Source organism: Nyctibius grandis, chromosome 33 (assembly GCF_013368605.1).
Source record: "Nyctibius grandis isolate bNycGra1 chromosome 33, bNycGra1.pri, whole genome shotgun sequence".
Taxonomy (NCBI): domain Eukaryota; kingdom Metazoa; phylum Chordata; class Aves; order Nyctibiiformes; family Nyctibiidae; genus Nyctibius; species Nyctibius grandis.
The window spans coordinates 1,754,269-1,767,104 of NC_090690.1; the positions used below are offsets into that span (position 1 = coordinate 1,754,269).

Below are 12,836 nucleotides of genomic sequence, written 5' to 3' on the forward strand. Positions count from 1 at the left end.
GTGGGTGCAAGAAGCAGCAGCCGCGTTTATTTGTGCTCTGGCTGCTCTCAGCACACTGTGCCCTGCCCTGAAACACCCCCCCAGCCACGGGCAGCACACCCCAGGGCACCCACCTGCGCCACTGCAAGCGGGACCCCCGGCCACGTGTCCCAGCCCACCCCGTGCCCGCTGCTGGGGCTAGCTGCGGACGGGCACGGTGGCCCGGAGCCGCTGCAGGATGCGGCCCCTCAGGCTCTCCTCCTCCACGTGCCACCAGCGGAAAGCGGGGCTGCGGGGCTCGGGGGGGGCAGCCCCGGGGCTGCGGGGCTCGGGGGGCGGGATGCTCAGCAGCACGTTGAAGCAGACGCCGTCAGCCCCCCCGGGCCCCCCGGCACGGTGCTGCAGCCCCAGCAGCCCCAGGGGTCCCGGGCGGGGGTCTGGGGGCAGGCAGCCCCGCAGCAGCCGCAGCACGGGCAAGCGCAGCCCCCCGTGGGGCTCAGCTGGGGATGTGCCACAAGCCACCACGGGCAGGTGGGGGGTCCCGGCCGTGGCCAGCAGCACCCAAAGGTCCCCGGCGTCGTTGGCGAAGGCCACGAGGAGCCGCAAGCAGAGCAGGGGGCAGGGCAGGTCCTGCGGCAGCGTCGGGGGGGTGCGGGGGGCTGCGGCGGTAGCGGGCGGCGAGGGTCAGCAGGGGCAGGATGTCGGGGGCTCGCAGCGGCAGGGCGCGGGGGTCCCCGGGCCACCACGCCGCTTGCAGGGACTCGGCGTCAGCCTCCTCCAGCGTCTTCAGGGTCCCACCTGCGGGCAGAGAGACAGCGATGGTGGCACAGGGTGGTAGGGGACAACGATGCCCTGGCACTGGGGTGGCAGGGGGTGCCAGTGGCCAGTCATGGGGCTGGTAGGGGCACAGAGACCCCATCACAGGGCTGATAGGGGACACCGATACCCCAGTACAGGGCTTGTGGGGTGATGCCAGCACTGGTGATGGTGCTGGCAGGGGACAGCGATGCCCTGGCACAAAAGTGGCAGGGGTGGACACTGATGCCCATCACGGGGCTGGCAGGGGATGCTGATGCTCTGGCACAGGGCTGGCAAGGGATAACGATGCCCTGGCACAAAGGTGACAGGGGACACCGATGCCCGGGTGTAGGGCTGGGTTGGGATGCCAAAGCCCATCGTGGGGCTGGCAGGGGACATCAATGACCTGGCACAGGGCTGGCAAGGGGTGCTGATACACTGGCACGGGGCTGGCAAGGGGTGCCGATGCCCATCACGGGGCTGGCAGGGGATGGCGATGCCCCATCACAGGGCTGGCAAGGGACACACCAGGTGAGCCGTGTCCTTCCCACACCCCTTCCCGCACCCCCCGGCCCGGGCACGCACCGGTGGGGCGCGCGAGGAAGGCGAAGCGGATCCACGCCGGCCCCCTCTCCTCGAGTGCCAGCAGGGTGAGGGGCTCGCACTCCAGCCCCGTCTCCTCCTTCACCTCCCGGCGCACGGCGGCCACGATGCCCTCGCCGGGCTCCATCCTCCCCGCCGGCAGGTACCACCTCCCGTGGCACTCGGGCTTGGCCTCCTGCACCAGCAGCACCCCGTCCTGCAGGCACGGAGAGGGGGCCGGGTGGGCACCGGGTGCCACCAGGGCGGGCAGGGGTCCCGCGGAGGGGCTGCCTCACCTCCTCGTTGAAGAGCACGGCCAGCACGACGTAGCAGACGTTCCTCCCCAGGCGGACGGGGCCGGTGGGCGCGGGGGGACCCTCGAAGCTCGTCCCCACGTCCCAGCCGCCGCCGCCCAGCACCGCGTCCAGCTCGGCCGCTGGAGCCTCCCCCATGGGCTGGGTGGGGAGGGGAGGGGGGGGCAGCAGAGCTCTCAGGGACCCCGCTCAGGGGGTAGCGGGGTTTTGGGGTGGGGAGGGCACCCCCCAGACGTGCAGGCGGGGGGACAGGGAGCCCCGGCGCTGGCTGGGCTGGAGAAGGCGGTGAGGGAGGGGGTCGGGCGATTGCGGGGTGCACGGGGAGGTGTAATGGTCTCCCAGCAGCTGCGGGGTGCTGGAGGGGAAGGGCTTGCTGGACTGGGGGACGGGGAAGGGGGTGTAAGAGGGGAAGAGTCTGCTGGGCTGGGGGGGCACGTAGCAAGGGAAGAGCTCAGTGGCCTTGGCGATGGCGGGGGGGTTGTAGTAGGGGAAGGGTCTGCTGGACTGGGGGAGGCCGAGCGGGGCGCAGGAGGGGAAGGGCTGGCCGGACTGCAGCGCGTAGGAGGGGAAATAGTAGGGGAAGGGGTCCCTAGGCCTGGGGAGGCGCGGGGGGCTGCGGTAGGAGAAGGGCTGGCTGGACTGGGGGAGGCATGGGGGGGCGCAGGAGGGGAAGGGCTGGCTGGACTGCAGGGGGTACAGGGGGCTGTAGGGGAAGAGCTCGCTGGAGCGGGGGATGCGGGGTGGGCTGCGGTAGGGGCAGGGCTGGCCGGACTGCAGGACGCAGGGGAAGGCGAAGGCCGTGAAGGGTTTGCTGGACTGGAGGAGGTAGGGGGGAAAGGGTCTGCCGGACTGGGGGACGCTGGGGGCGAAGGGGCGGCTCGACTGGGGGATGCTGGGGGAGAAGGGCCTGCTCGACTGGGGGATGCCCGGCGTGGGGTAGGAGAAGAAGGGCTCGCTGGGCTGCAGGGTGCCCGGGGGGCTGGCGGGCTGCGGGGGCCAGGGCGTGCTGGACTGCAGGGCGCTATAGGGGAAGGGCTGGTCCGAGTAGGGGGCGCAGAGGGGGAAAGGCGGGGGGGACGGTGGGGTGCAGGGGGGCGAGCTGGGCTGCAGGGTGCCAGGCTGCGGGGGGCAGAGGGAGGGGGGTCTGCGGGGCTGCAGGGTGCACGGAGGGGAGCAGCAGCAGGGAAGGGCTGGCTGGGTCGGAGGCGGGGGGCACTAGGGTGAGGGTCTGCGGGGGGCAGCAGGGGAGGGGCTTGGGGGGCTGCAGGGTGCGATGGGGAAGGGGCTGGGGGCTGCAGGGTGCGATGGGGAAGGGTTTAGGGGGCTGCAGGGTGCGATGGGGGGGTCTGGGGGCTGCCGGGGGCAGTGGGGAAGGGTTTAGGGGGCTGCAGGGGGCAGTGAGGGGGTCTGGGGGCTGCAGGGTGCAATAAGGGGGTCTGGGGGCTGCAGGGTGCGATGGGGAAGGGTCTGGGGGCTGCAGGGGGCAGTGGGGGGGGTCTGGGGGCTGCAGGATGCGATGGGGAAAGGTTTAGGGGGCTGCAGGGTGCAATAAGTGGGTCTGGGGGTTGCAGGGGGCAGTGGGGAAGGGTTTGGGGGGCTGCAGGGTGCGATGGGGGGTCTGGGGGCTGCAGGAGCGAAGGGGGTCGCCCCGCGCGCCCGCAGCCCCCTCCTGCCCCGCGCATGCGCCGCGCACTCACCGCGTCCCGGGGGCTCCGCCGCGCGGCCCCCGCCCGCCTCCCTCGCCGCCCATTGGCCGCTCCGCGGGGCCAGCTGGCTTCCTATTGGCTCATCCCGCCGCCACTTCCCCGCGCGGCTGGGGGCGGGGCTTGGCCTTAAAGGGGCTGGGAAGGGCGGTGGGAGAGTCCGCGGGGCGCGGGTGGTGCTAATTGGGCGGTGCTGATTGCGCGGTGTTAATTGCGCGGTGCTAATGCACGGTGCCCATCGCACGGTGCCCATCGCACAGTGCCCGTTGCACGGTGCTCATTGCATGGTGCTCATTGCACGGTGATAATTGTGCGGTGCTAATTACACGGTGCCCATTGCAGGGTGCCCTTTGCACGATGCTAATTGCACGATGCTAATTGCACACTGCCCATCGCACGATGCCAATTGCACGGTGCTAATCACTTGCTGCTAATTGCACGGTGCCCATCGCACAGTGCCCGTTGCATGGTGCTAATTACATGGTGCCCATTGCACGGTGCTAATTACACAGTGCCCATTGCACGCTGCCCATCACACGATGCCAATTGCACGGTGCTAATCACATGCTGCTAATTGCATGGTGCCCATCGCACAGTGCCCATTGCACAGTGCTAATTACATGGTGCCCATTGCACGGTGCCCATCGCATGGGGCTAATTGTGCGGTGCTAATTGCACAGTGCCCATTGCACAGGGCTAATTACATGCTGCTAGTTGCACGGTGCCCTTTGCACGATGCTAATTGCATGGTGCTAATTGCACGGTGCCCATTGCACGGTGTTCATTGCACGGTGATAATTGTGCAGTGCTAATTACATGTTGCCCATTGCACGTTGCCCATTGCACAGTGCCCATTGCTTGATGCTAATTGCACGATGCTAATCACGTGCTGCTAATTGCACGGTGCCCATCCCACGGTGCCCATTGCAGGGTGCCCACTGCACGGTGCTAATTACACAGCGCTAATTACACGGTGCCCATCGCACCGCGCAGCCCCTGGTCCAGCCCCGCATGCCAAGGGCTGGGAGCCCCCCGTGCCACCCTGCCAGCCCCCTTCTCTGCCCCCCACCCCGTGCCCATGTCCACCGGGGCACCCCGGGCATGGGAGGCAGAGGCCGAGGCGGGTGCTGGTGGTGCCGGTGCCCCGGCACGCTGCAGACACTTTATTCTCCAGCTGCCCTCAGCCCCCCGAGGGCGATCGGGGGGCGAAACACCGAGCGAGAGGCGCCCGGCTCCCGGTGGCACCGTGGCCGTGGCTGGCAGCGCTGGCTTCCTCAGAGCCCCCTCACTTGCAGCCCCGCAGGGCACCCACGGCCTCCCGCACCGCGGAGAAGATCACGCCGTCCAGCTGCAAGGGTGCAAAGGGGGGGTCAGCACCTCTCGCCTCGCACCAGGACCCCCCCCCCAAACCGCCACCCACCCACCTGGGCACAGAGCTGGCGCGCAGCCCCCGGCGGGTGGGTGCTGTGGGCCCAGAGGCGGGCGGCGGTCTCCGGCGAGAGGAACCGCTGCTCCACGCTGATGGTGCCCGTGAGGCTCTGCACCTGCCCGTGGCACGGTGGCATCGGGGCTTGGCCGTGCCTCAGTTTCCCCAGGGGGCTTTGGCACAGCTGGGGGGGGGGTCGCGGGGCTGCCTACCTGGTGGGGGGCCCCGGCGGGGACCAGCACCGCGTCCCCCAGGCACTGGAGGAGGGTCCAGCCGCTCACCCCGCGCTCCTCCCGCAGCCGCCTCCGCAGCGAGGGGTCCAGGTAGCGGGTGGGGGGCTCCGCTGCGGCCGCCCCCTCCTGCCCTTGGTCCTGGCACGCCTGTGGGGGGGTGGGGGTGAGCGCAGCGGGGGGCTGGGGGGGGCGGGGGGGGGGGTGACAGCACCCACCTTCTGCAAGAAATCCTGGATGCGCCCGGCGTCCTCGGCACGGAAGATGTGCCACAGGGCACCGGGCTGGCTATGGGCATCCCAGAGCCGCTCCTTCAGCGGCGCGTCCACACCGTCGGTGTCAGCTTGTAGGAGCAGGTCTGGGGGCAGAGGGGTGCTCAGGGGGGTGCCAGGGTGGGGGATCCCCCCCCGCCACGCTCCCACCTTACCCTGCCGTGCCGCCGCGGCGTGCACCAGGACGCTGACGGAGTCCCCTGCCTCCACCGTCAGGTTCTTGGTCCCCACGGTGCGGTCCTGGGGACCCACGGCTGCAGCGAGAGCGGGGCGGTGGGCGAGGGGTTGGCACGCTCACGGGTGGGGGACCCCAGCCCCCCGAAGCCACTCACCGTAAGCCACGCAGACGCGCGGGCGCAGCCAGCGCTGGCCCCACTTGCCGCACAGGTAGCCGGCCAGGTTGAGGCGGCCGGTGGGCCCGCAGTACTCTGGCAGTGGCAAGCTGGCACTCAGGTTGGTGGCCCTGGGGCACAGGCACGGTGCTTGAGGCCGGGGCACCGCCGCCCCCCAGCCCTGCTCACTGCATCCCACGCTGGGGAGCATCCCGCTGCTGCGGGGGGTGGCACCCAGCTGGCGAGGGGACGGGGGGACCCCCCCCCAGGGCGGTGAAGCCTCTGCCATCACCTACCGGCACTGCTCCATGTCCCCAAAGCCACTCTCCAGCTTCAGCAGGTCCCCACCGCCCCGCTCCGGCTCCGGGGATGCTGCGGGATGGAGCATGGCATCGCACACAGGGATGCTGGCACCTCCCGGGGAGGGACGCGCAGGCTGGATCCCCCCCTAATCGCACTTGAGACCCCACAAACTCATCACACGCTCACCCGCGCTGGCGGCGAAGCCATCCCAGAACCGCCGGCTGCTCACGGTGACCCAGCTCGCCGGTGCCCGCAGGTTCACCGCCTCCACCGCCCGCTCCCCCCCCGGCTTGGCGGAAGGACTCGGGCCCCCACAGCCGCCCCTCCAGCCTCTTCTGCAGCCCTGAGACGAGGACGGGCTGCCAGGGCAGCGGGGGGGGGGCTCAGCAGGGTGGGGGGGGTCCCTGCTGTGCCACCCCTGGGGCGGGGGGCTCACCTGGCCCTGCCGCCAGTGCTCCTGGAACAGCTTGTAGTCGCCGGGGTCGTGCAGCCAGAGCAGCCCGCTGGGTGCCAGGGTGCAGTGGGGGGCGGGGGGGCCGGGGGCAGCCGGGGGGCTGGGGGGGGGCAGCTCGCCCCCCGCCCGCCTCTCCTGGATCTTCCTCTCCACCACGCGGGCGATGATGCTGTCCAGGATGCTGGTCAGGCGGTGGTCCTGGGGTGGGGGGAGCCCCATCAGCCCACCCTGGCCAACCCCCCCCCAGCCCTGCAGAGGGGTGTAAAGGGTGGGGGGGTGCCCTGGGCACCGCGGGACTCACGCTGGGCAAGGCGGGCGCCACGGGGGCGAAGGCCATGCGCACCCCGTCCTGCCCCGGGCACAGCCTGACGGCGGTGGAGGCAAGGAGGTCGCAGAGGGTGGAGGTCTGCGCGGCCCCCCGGGGGGGTGGCTGCCCTGGTGATGCTGGCCCCCCCCCGGGGCTCTCTGCTGGGGGGGTAAAAAGGGGTCAGGGCTGCCCACGCCCTCTTGCCCCTGCCTGGCACCCCGTAGGGATGCGGGGCAGCACCCGGACCCCCCCGAGCGGGGCTGTCCCCGCAGCGGGGGGGTCGCAGCCAGCCCTACCTTCCTTGGTGAGCTGGGGGGTGTCGGCTCGGCCATGGGTGCTGGGTGGGGGGGTGGGCACCGCGGCCCCCGGCAGCTCCTGAAACACCCCGGTCCATGCGGGCACCCGGAGGGGACCCACGTCGCCCATCCCCAGGGCTGGTCCCCTCCCCGGCATCATGCACAACCCCCCACCCCGGGCACCCTTTGCAGGGGTTGGGGGGCACCTGCACCCCCTTTGCCCCCCCCTCCACAGCCCCCCCGTACCTGGCTGCCCCCCGGGGGCTCCGCAGCCCCCTCCCCGCAGGGACAGTGCGACTCGATGCCCAGCTTGGCCCGGACCTCGTGCAGCAGCGTCCAGAGGCGGGTCAGGGCTGGGGACGGATGGGGACAGGGGGGTCAGGATGGGGACAGGGGGGTCAAGCCCAGGGGGGGGGGGTCCTGGGGCTTGGGGGGGGACACACTCACCAGAGGTGGGGACGAACTGCGTGGGGACGAGGGATGCGACGTGGTGGGCTTGCCCAGGGACGCACTCAGGTGGCCGCGCCGGACCCTCTGTGTCAGAGAGAGGGTGGGTTTGTCCCCTCCAAGCCCCCCCGGGGCTGACACCCCCTCTGCAAGTCCCCCCACCCTGTCCCCGTACCGTGGCCGTCAGCCTCCCGCCCGCTGCGGTGGCACTCGGGGCACAGCTGGAAGCCACATCTGGCGCAGCTCCAGTGGGAGTTGAAGAAGCGGCGCTGGCAGGAGTCACAGAGCCGGGGGGCTCCTGCCCCCTGCCTCCACGCTGTCACCCCTGCGGGGAACACAGCCCTCAGCCTCCCCGGTGTCCCCAGCGTCACCCCCCGCCCCGCTCCCCGCTCACCCTCAGGCCCGCCGGGGGCTGGTGGCCACACGTCCCTGTCCCTGCGCACGGCCTCGCAGAAGGGGTCCCCCAGGACCCCCAGCAGGTGCTTGGCCGGGCAGAGGCTGCTCCCTCGCCCGGGGTCAGTCGCCTCCAGCCCCAGCAGCTCCCCCTCCGGCTCCCCCGGGGTGCAGAAGCCATCGACGCTGAGCTCCCCGCTGTCCCCCAGGGCGAACCTGCGGGGGAGAGGGGACAGGAGGGGATGCTCTGAGGTGGGGTGGCAGGAGAGGGTGCTCCAAAGCGGGGTGATGAGATGGGGTGCTTAAAAGTGGGGTGGCAGGAGAGGATGCTCAAAAGTGGGTGATGGGAGGAGATGCTCCAAAGTGGGGTAACGAGATAGGATGCTCATAAGTGGGGTGCCAGGAGGGGATGCTCCAAAGCAGGGTGATGGGAGGTGATGCCCCATGAGCTGCTGGGAGCCCCCCACCCTGGGCAGGGCTCTGAGCTCTCCAGCAGCCCCAGGCTCACCTGCGGAAGTGCATCAGCCTGCAAGTGCTCTCGGGGGGCTCCTCCTCCTCCTCGCCCTCGGGGTGCCCCCCGGCCCGGGCAGCGCAGGTACAGCACCGGGGGATGCTCTGGGGCAGGGCGGTGCAGGGCACACTCTGTAAGCACCACGGCTCCCCGGGCACCGGGCTGGCACGGCTTGGTGGGTCTGGGGGAGACAGGGGTGACTTGGGACACCACATAGGGACCCAGTGGCTGGGAGGGACTGGCACGGCTTGGTGGGGCTGGAAACCGGGATGCCAAACTTCCCCCCGGGATCGGGTGCTGCCACCCCCCCTCTCCCCAGCCCCGCCGTGCACCCCCCGACCTTACCTCCGTCTCCCACCTCCATCCTCCTCTCCTCCGGGTCCCCTCCGCTCTCCGTGCCATCACCCGGGCACGCCGCAGCCACGCGCTCGGTGGCCTTCGTGCCCCTTTTGGCGGCCCAGGTGCCCTCGCCGGCAGCGCGGGGTCCGTCGGCGGTGCCATGCGGGCGCTTGCCCGGGTGCTTGCCCTCACCGGCTGGCTCGTGGCCACCGTCCCCCCGGGGACCATCGCAGCGCGGCAGCGACTGCTCCGAGTGCCGCGTCAGCCACGTCTTCTTCAGCTTGGTGTGGTTGGTGGGTGGGCACGGAAACCTGCCCCCCGCGATGCCCAGGGTGGGCTCGAAGGGGCCCAGTGCCCCGCAGCCCAGCCCCGGGCACCCGTCGCAGCCTGGCACGGCACAGAGGCAAACCGGGGGTGGCTCAGGCTTGGCAAGGGCCAGCGGGTAGTGCCCGTCCGTGGGTGGGGGCGATGGGTCAGGGTCCCCCCGTCCCGGCGGTGAGCCGGGCTGGAGGCTTTGGTACGCTGGGAGCTTGTCTTTGGGCTCCGAGGGCCGGCCTGGCACCGGCTCCGGGGGGCAATCAGCGGCGTGGGGCCGCGTGCCCACCCAGGGACCCCCGCAGCCCCCCGCCGCGCCGGGCTGCGGGAGGAAGAGGGGGTGGCTGGCGCTGGGGGGAGGCGTGCGGGCATGGGGAGCGGGCACCGCCGAGCTGCCCCCTGCTCGGCCGTCCCTCCACGGGGCTCCCGGCAGCTCGGGCACTGCCAGCTCCTCGTCTCCATCCCGCCCCGCCTGGCCCTTGCCCAGCGGCTGCGATGGCGCTTGGTCCTTGGCCGGGGGGTGGAAGCCGGGGTCTTTCTTCAGGTAAAACTCCTGGAGGGGAGCAGAGGGGCTGGTGTCACCCCGGACGTGGGTCCCCAACCCTGCCTCCATCACCCACATCACTGGGAGGGGTGACAGGGAGCATCCCGTGGCCCTGCCTCAGTTTCCCCACCACCACCCCCCTCCCCAGCTGGGCAGCTGCCCGGTGCTTCCCAGCCCCGGGTGACCGAGCCCGTGGGGTGCCCGCGTCGCCCCTGCCCGCGTGGGAAAGGAATGGGGAGCCGCAGTGGCACGGGGCGCGACGGGCGCACCCACGTGCTGGCAGCTCTGCCTCCCGCCGCCTCCGTGCCACCGTGACTCAGCCCCGGGGGTTGGCATCACGCCGCGGGGACACCGGAGAGCATCACCCCCCCCCGGGGTGCATCGCCCCATCCCTCGGGGGGCTGCGAGCCCCCTGCCCACAGCGCAGGCTGCAGGAGCGGGCGTGGGGGGCTGCGTCCTGCTCGGGGGACGCCGGGGGCACCCTGGCCCTGCCCTTGGCGCGGGTGCCAGAGTCGCCTTTCGCAACCAGCCGCTCCCAGATGGGTTCAGCTGAGGCTGGAGCCTGTCATCACCCCGGGGAGCCGGGGCACCGAGCCCTGAGCATCCCCGCTCCGAAGCCAGATGGCAGCCAGGGCTGTGATGCCACCAGAGCCGTGATGCCACCAGAGCTGTGATGCCACCAGAGCCAGGTGCCAGTGCGGTCCCCTACCTTGTTCCCTGAGCTGGAGCGGTCGTCGAAGGGGGCCGGAGCCTCCTTGCCCCTCGGCGGGGGTCCCAGGTAGAGCGGCTGGCCCCAGGCAGGCGGGTAGGAGCCCAGGCACCAGTCCGTGCCAGCGAAGCGCCCGTCGCGCATCGTCCCCGGTCCCTCTGTCCCCCCGCCACCAAACGGGGGCTCAGCCGGGGGTCTGGCGGGCAGCAGCGAGGGCAGGAGGAAGGGGCTGTGCTTGGCCTCCACGAGGAAGGGGCAGTGGCGGAAAGCCTGGGGGTCCCCGTCCCCCGCAGCGGCGCGGGGCGTGCTGGCAGTGCCAGGGCGCTGGCTGTCCAGCCCCGGGGCGGGCAGGGGGTAGCGGTGGTACGCGTGGCTGTAGAGGGCCAGTGGGGCCAGCACGGCCTCAGCCCAGCCCGCCTTGGGCTGCCCATTCCTGGGGGGTGGCAGGAGCTCGGCCCCATCCTTGGGGTGGCACAGGGTGTCCTGCAGGCACGGCGGGTAGGGGCAGCCCAGCTGGGCACCACCGAGCTCCCGGCCCGGCCCCGAGCACCCCTCGGAGCCCCTCCAGGGACACCCCTTCTCCGTGCCGTGTCTCAGCTTGCCGGGCTCCTGGTAGCCCGGGAGTCCCAGCTTGGTGGCCGTGCTCTGGGGCAGGAGCACCCCGCTGCTCTCCATCCCCCGGGCGTCCTGCGCTGCCTCCTGGGCTCTCCTCCACCGCGGCGGGGGCTCCCCCGTCCTCGCGTCGCTGGCCATCCTGCTCCGCCGCTCATGTGGTGCTCAGCGCTGTGCCGGGCTGGCCGGACCCTGCGGGCAGGGAGGGGGGCATCAGCGGGGCATCATCAGAGGGGCATCACCAATGGGGCATCAGCAGGGCACCAGCGGGACATCAGAGGGGCATCATCAGTGGGGCATCAGAGGGGCATCAGAGGGACATCAGAGGGACATAATCAGCAGGGCATCATCAGGGGGGCATCACCAGGGGGGTATCATCAGTAGGGCATCATCAGTAGGGCATCAGAGGGGCATCATCAGTGGGGCATCATCAGCAGGGCATCAGAGAAGCATCAGAGAAGCATCATCAGTGGAGCATCAGTGGGGCATCAGAGGGGCATCATCAGTGGGTCATCAGCAGGGCATCAGAGGGGCATCATCAGTGGAGCAAGTCGCACCAAACCCTGCCCTAACACTGCCAAGGCAGCCATGCACGGGTTGCAACAGGGGAAACTGAGGCACGGGGAGGGTTCTGGGTGGTTTCTCCATCCTCCCATGCCAGACGGCAGGCTCCCTGGCACGGCGAGGGGATCCCAGGCTCCCGTGCCCGCGGTGGGACGCACGATGCGGGAGGGCACGTGGCTGGAGCGCGGGTCCCCACCCCTCCCTGCGGGGCTGGCACCCTCCTCGTGCCCACCCTTCCCTCCGCGCCCAGCCTGGCCCCGCGCCCGGCCGCTGGCACCCAGCGTGGGGAGGCCGTGCCCTGCACAGGTATTCGCCCCCGGCCAGGGCTGGGCTGCGCTTCCCAGGAGGGCTGGCAGCCAGGGGGGAGCTCCCGGCTCCCAGGGGCCCCTCCTGGGAGAAGCGCCCAGGGAGGTTGGCAGGATCCGCGCTGCCCCGGCTCCCCGGCCACACGCAGACGCGGGGCACAGAGTGGGTCCCCTCCAGCGGAGCCACCGCCAGCCCCTGTCCCCAGCCCTCCCTGCGCTGGGGGGACTGGCACAGGGGGCACCCGGCTCCGAGCTGCCCTGCGCTGGGGTGGGACAGAGCCGCCCCGATGGCCGGGCAGGCAGCAGAGCATGGCACAGCGTGTCCCCAGAGCCGCCTGTCCCCATCACGTCCCCTTCCCATGAGGTCAAAGTCCCCAATCCCACGCTGCTTGGGAAGCACCCTGGGGCACCCCACCCGAGCTGGGGCACCACGGGGCACCCTGGGCGCACCCCCCCACCTCCCCGGGGCACAGCACCCCGCTGCACTCTCCCTTCCAGCCCCACACCAAGAAGATGCTCCTGGCACAGCTCCCTCCCAGTGCCCCCAGTCTCCCCAGCTCCCCTGGGCTCGCCAGGACTGCGTTGTCCCCTATTGTCCCCTGCTGTCCCCTGCTGTCCCGTGCCCTTCATCCCCTCCAGAGCACCAGAAGCCAGTCCCACAGCTCGGCGAGCATCCCCACCGCACAGCCAGCTACCTGGAGGGTCCATCGGGGACCCCACCACCTCCCTGGGGCGGCAGGGACGAGCGGGGGTCTCCGCCGGTGGCACGGGGTCCTGGAGGGGCGAAGCCAGGAGGGAGCACCTAGACCCCCAGGCTGAAGGGGTCCGGCTCGGGGATCTGGAGGAGGCAGAAAGCCGCCCCGGCAGCCCTGGGGACGTTCTTCTCCGAGTGCTGGAGCTCCAGTTGTTGATCCATTGGCCTGGGGGGGGGCCGTGCTCCTCCTGCCTGTTGTCCTAAGAGCGGGGGGGGCTCCTGGCACGCTGGGAGATGGGCACCCAAGGGAGCGGTGGCAGCAAGAAGGACCTTCCCCGGCTCTAGGGAGCCTTGAGCATCTTGGGGTGACGGCAGCAGGACGAGGCGGCGATGGCAGCTCTGCCTCC

At 71.4% G+C, this 12,836-nt stretch overlaps 2 protein-coding genes across 2 annotated transcripts; both read right to left on the minus strand.

Moving 5' to 3' along the window:
* Window position 1: 1 nt before the first annotated feature.
* On the minus strand, window positions 2-3,397 carry NUDT18 (nudix hydrolase 18). Its single transcript, XM_068421454.1, is given in 5 exon segments — window positions 2-627; window positions 629-777; window positions 1,363-1,576; window positions 1,656-1,814; window positions 3,371-3,397. Coding segments are annotated over 4 exon segments (969 nt in total). The 5' UTR covers window positions 1,812-1,814; window positions 3,371-3,397; the 3' UTR covers window positions 2-177.
* On the minus strand, window positions 1,863-11,007 carry HR (HR lysine demethylase and nuclear receptor corepressor). Its single transcript, XM_068421293.1, is given in 21 exon segments — window positions 1,863-2,792; window positions 4,446-4,516; window positions 4,519-4,662; window positions 4,665-4,724; window positions 4,801-4,920; window positions 5,015-5,182; window positions 5,251-5,390; window positions 5,460-5,558; window positions 5,933-6,008; window positions 6,126-6,223; window positions 6,225-6,298; window positions 6,376-6,591; window positions 6,695-6,858; window positions 6,997-7,075; window positions 7,243-7,349; window positions 7,444-7,530; window positions 7,619-7,768; window positions 7,838-8,052; window positions 8,345-8,528; window positions 8,693-9,554; window positions 10,255-11,007. Coding segments are annotated over 21 exon segments (4,797 nt in total).
* Between the last annotated feature and the right edge of the window lie 1,829 nt (window positions 11,008-12,836).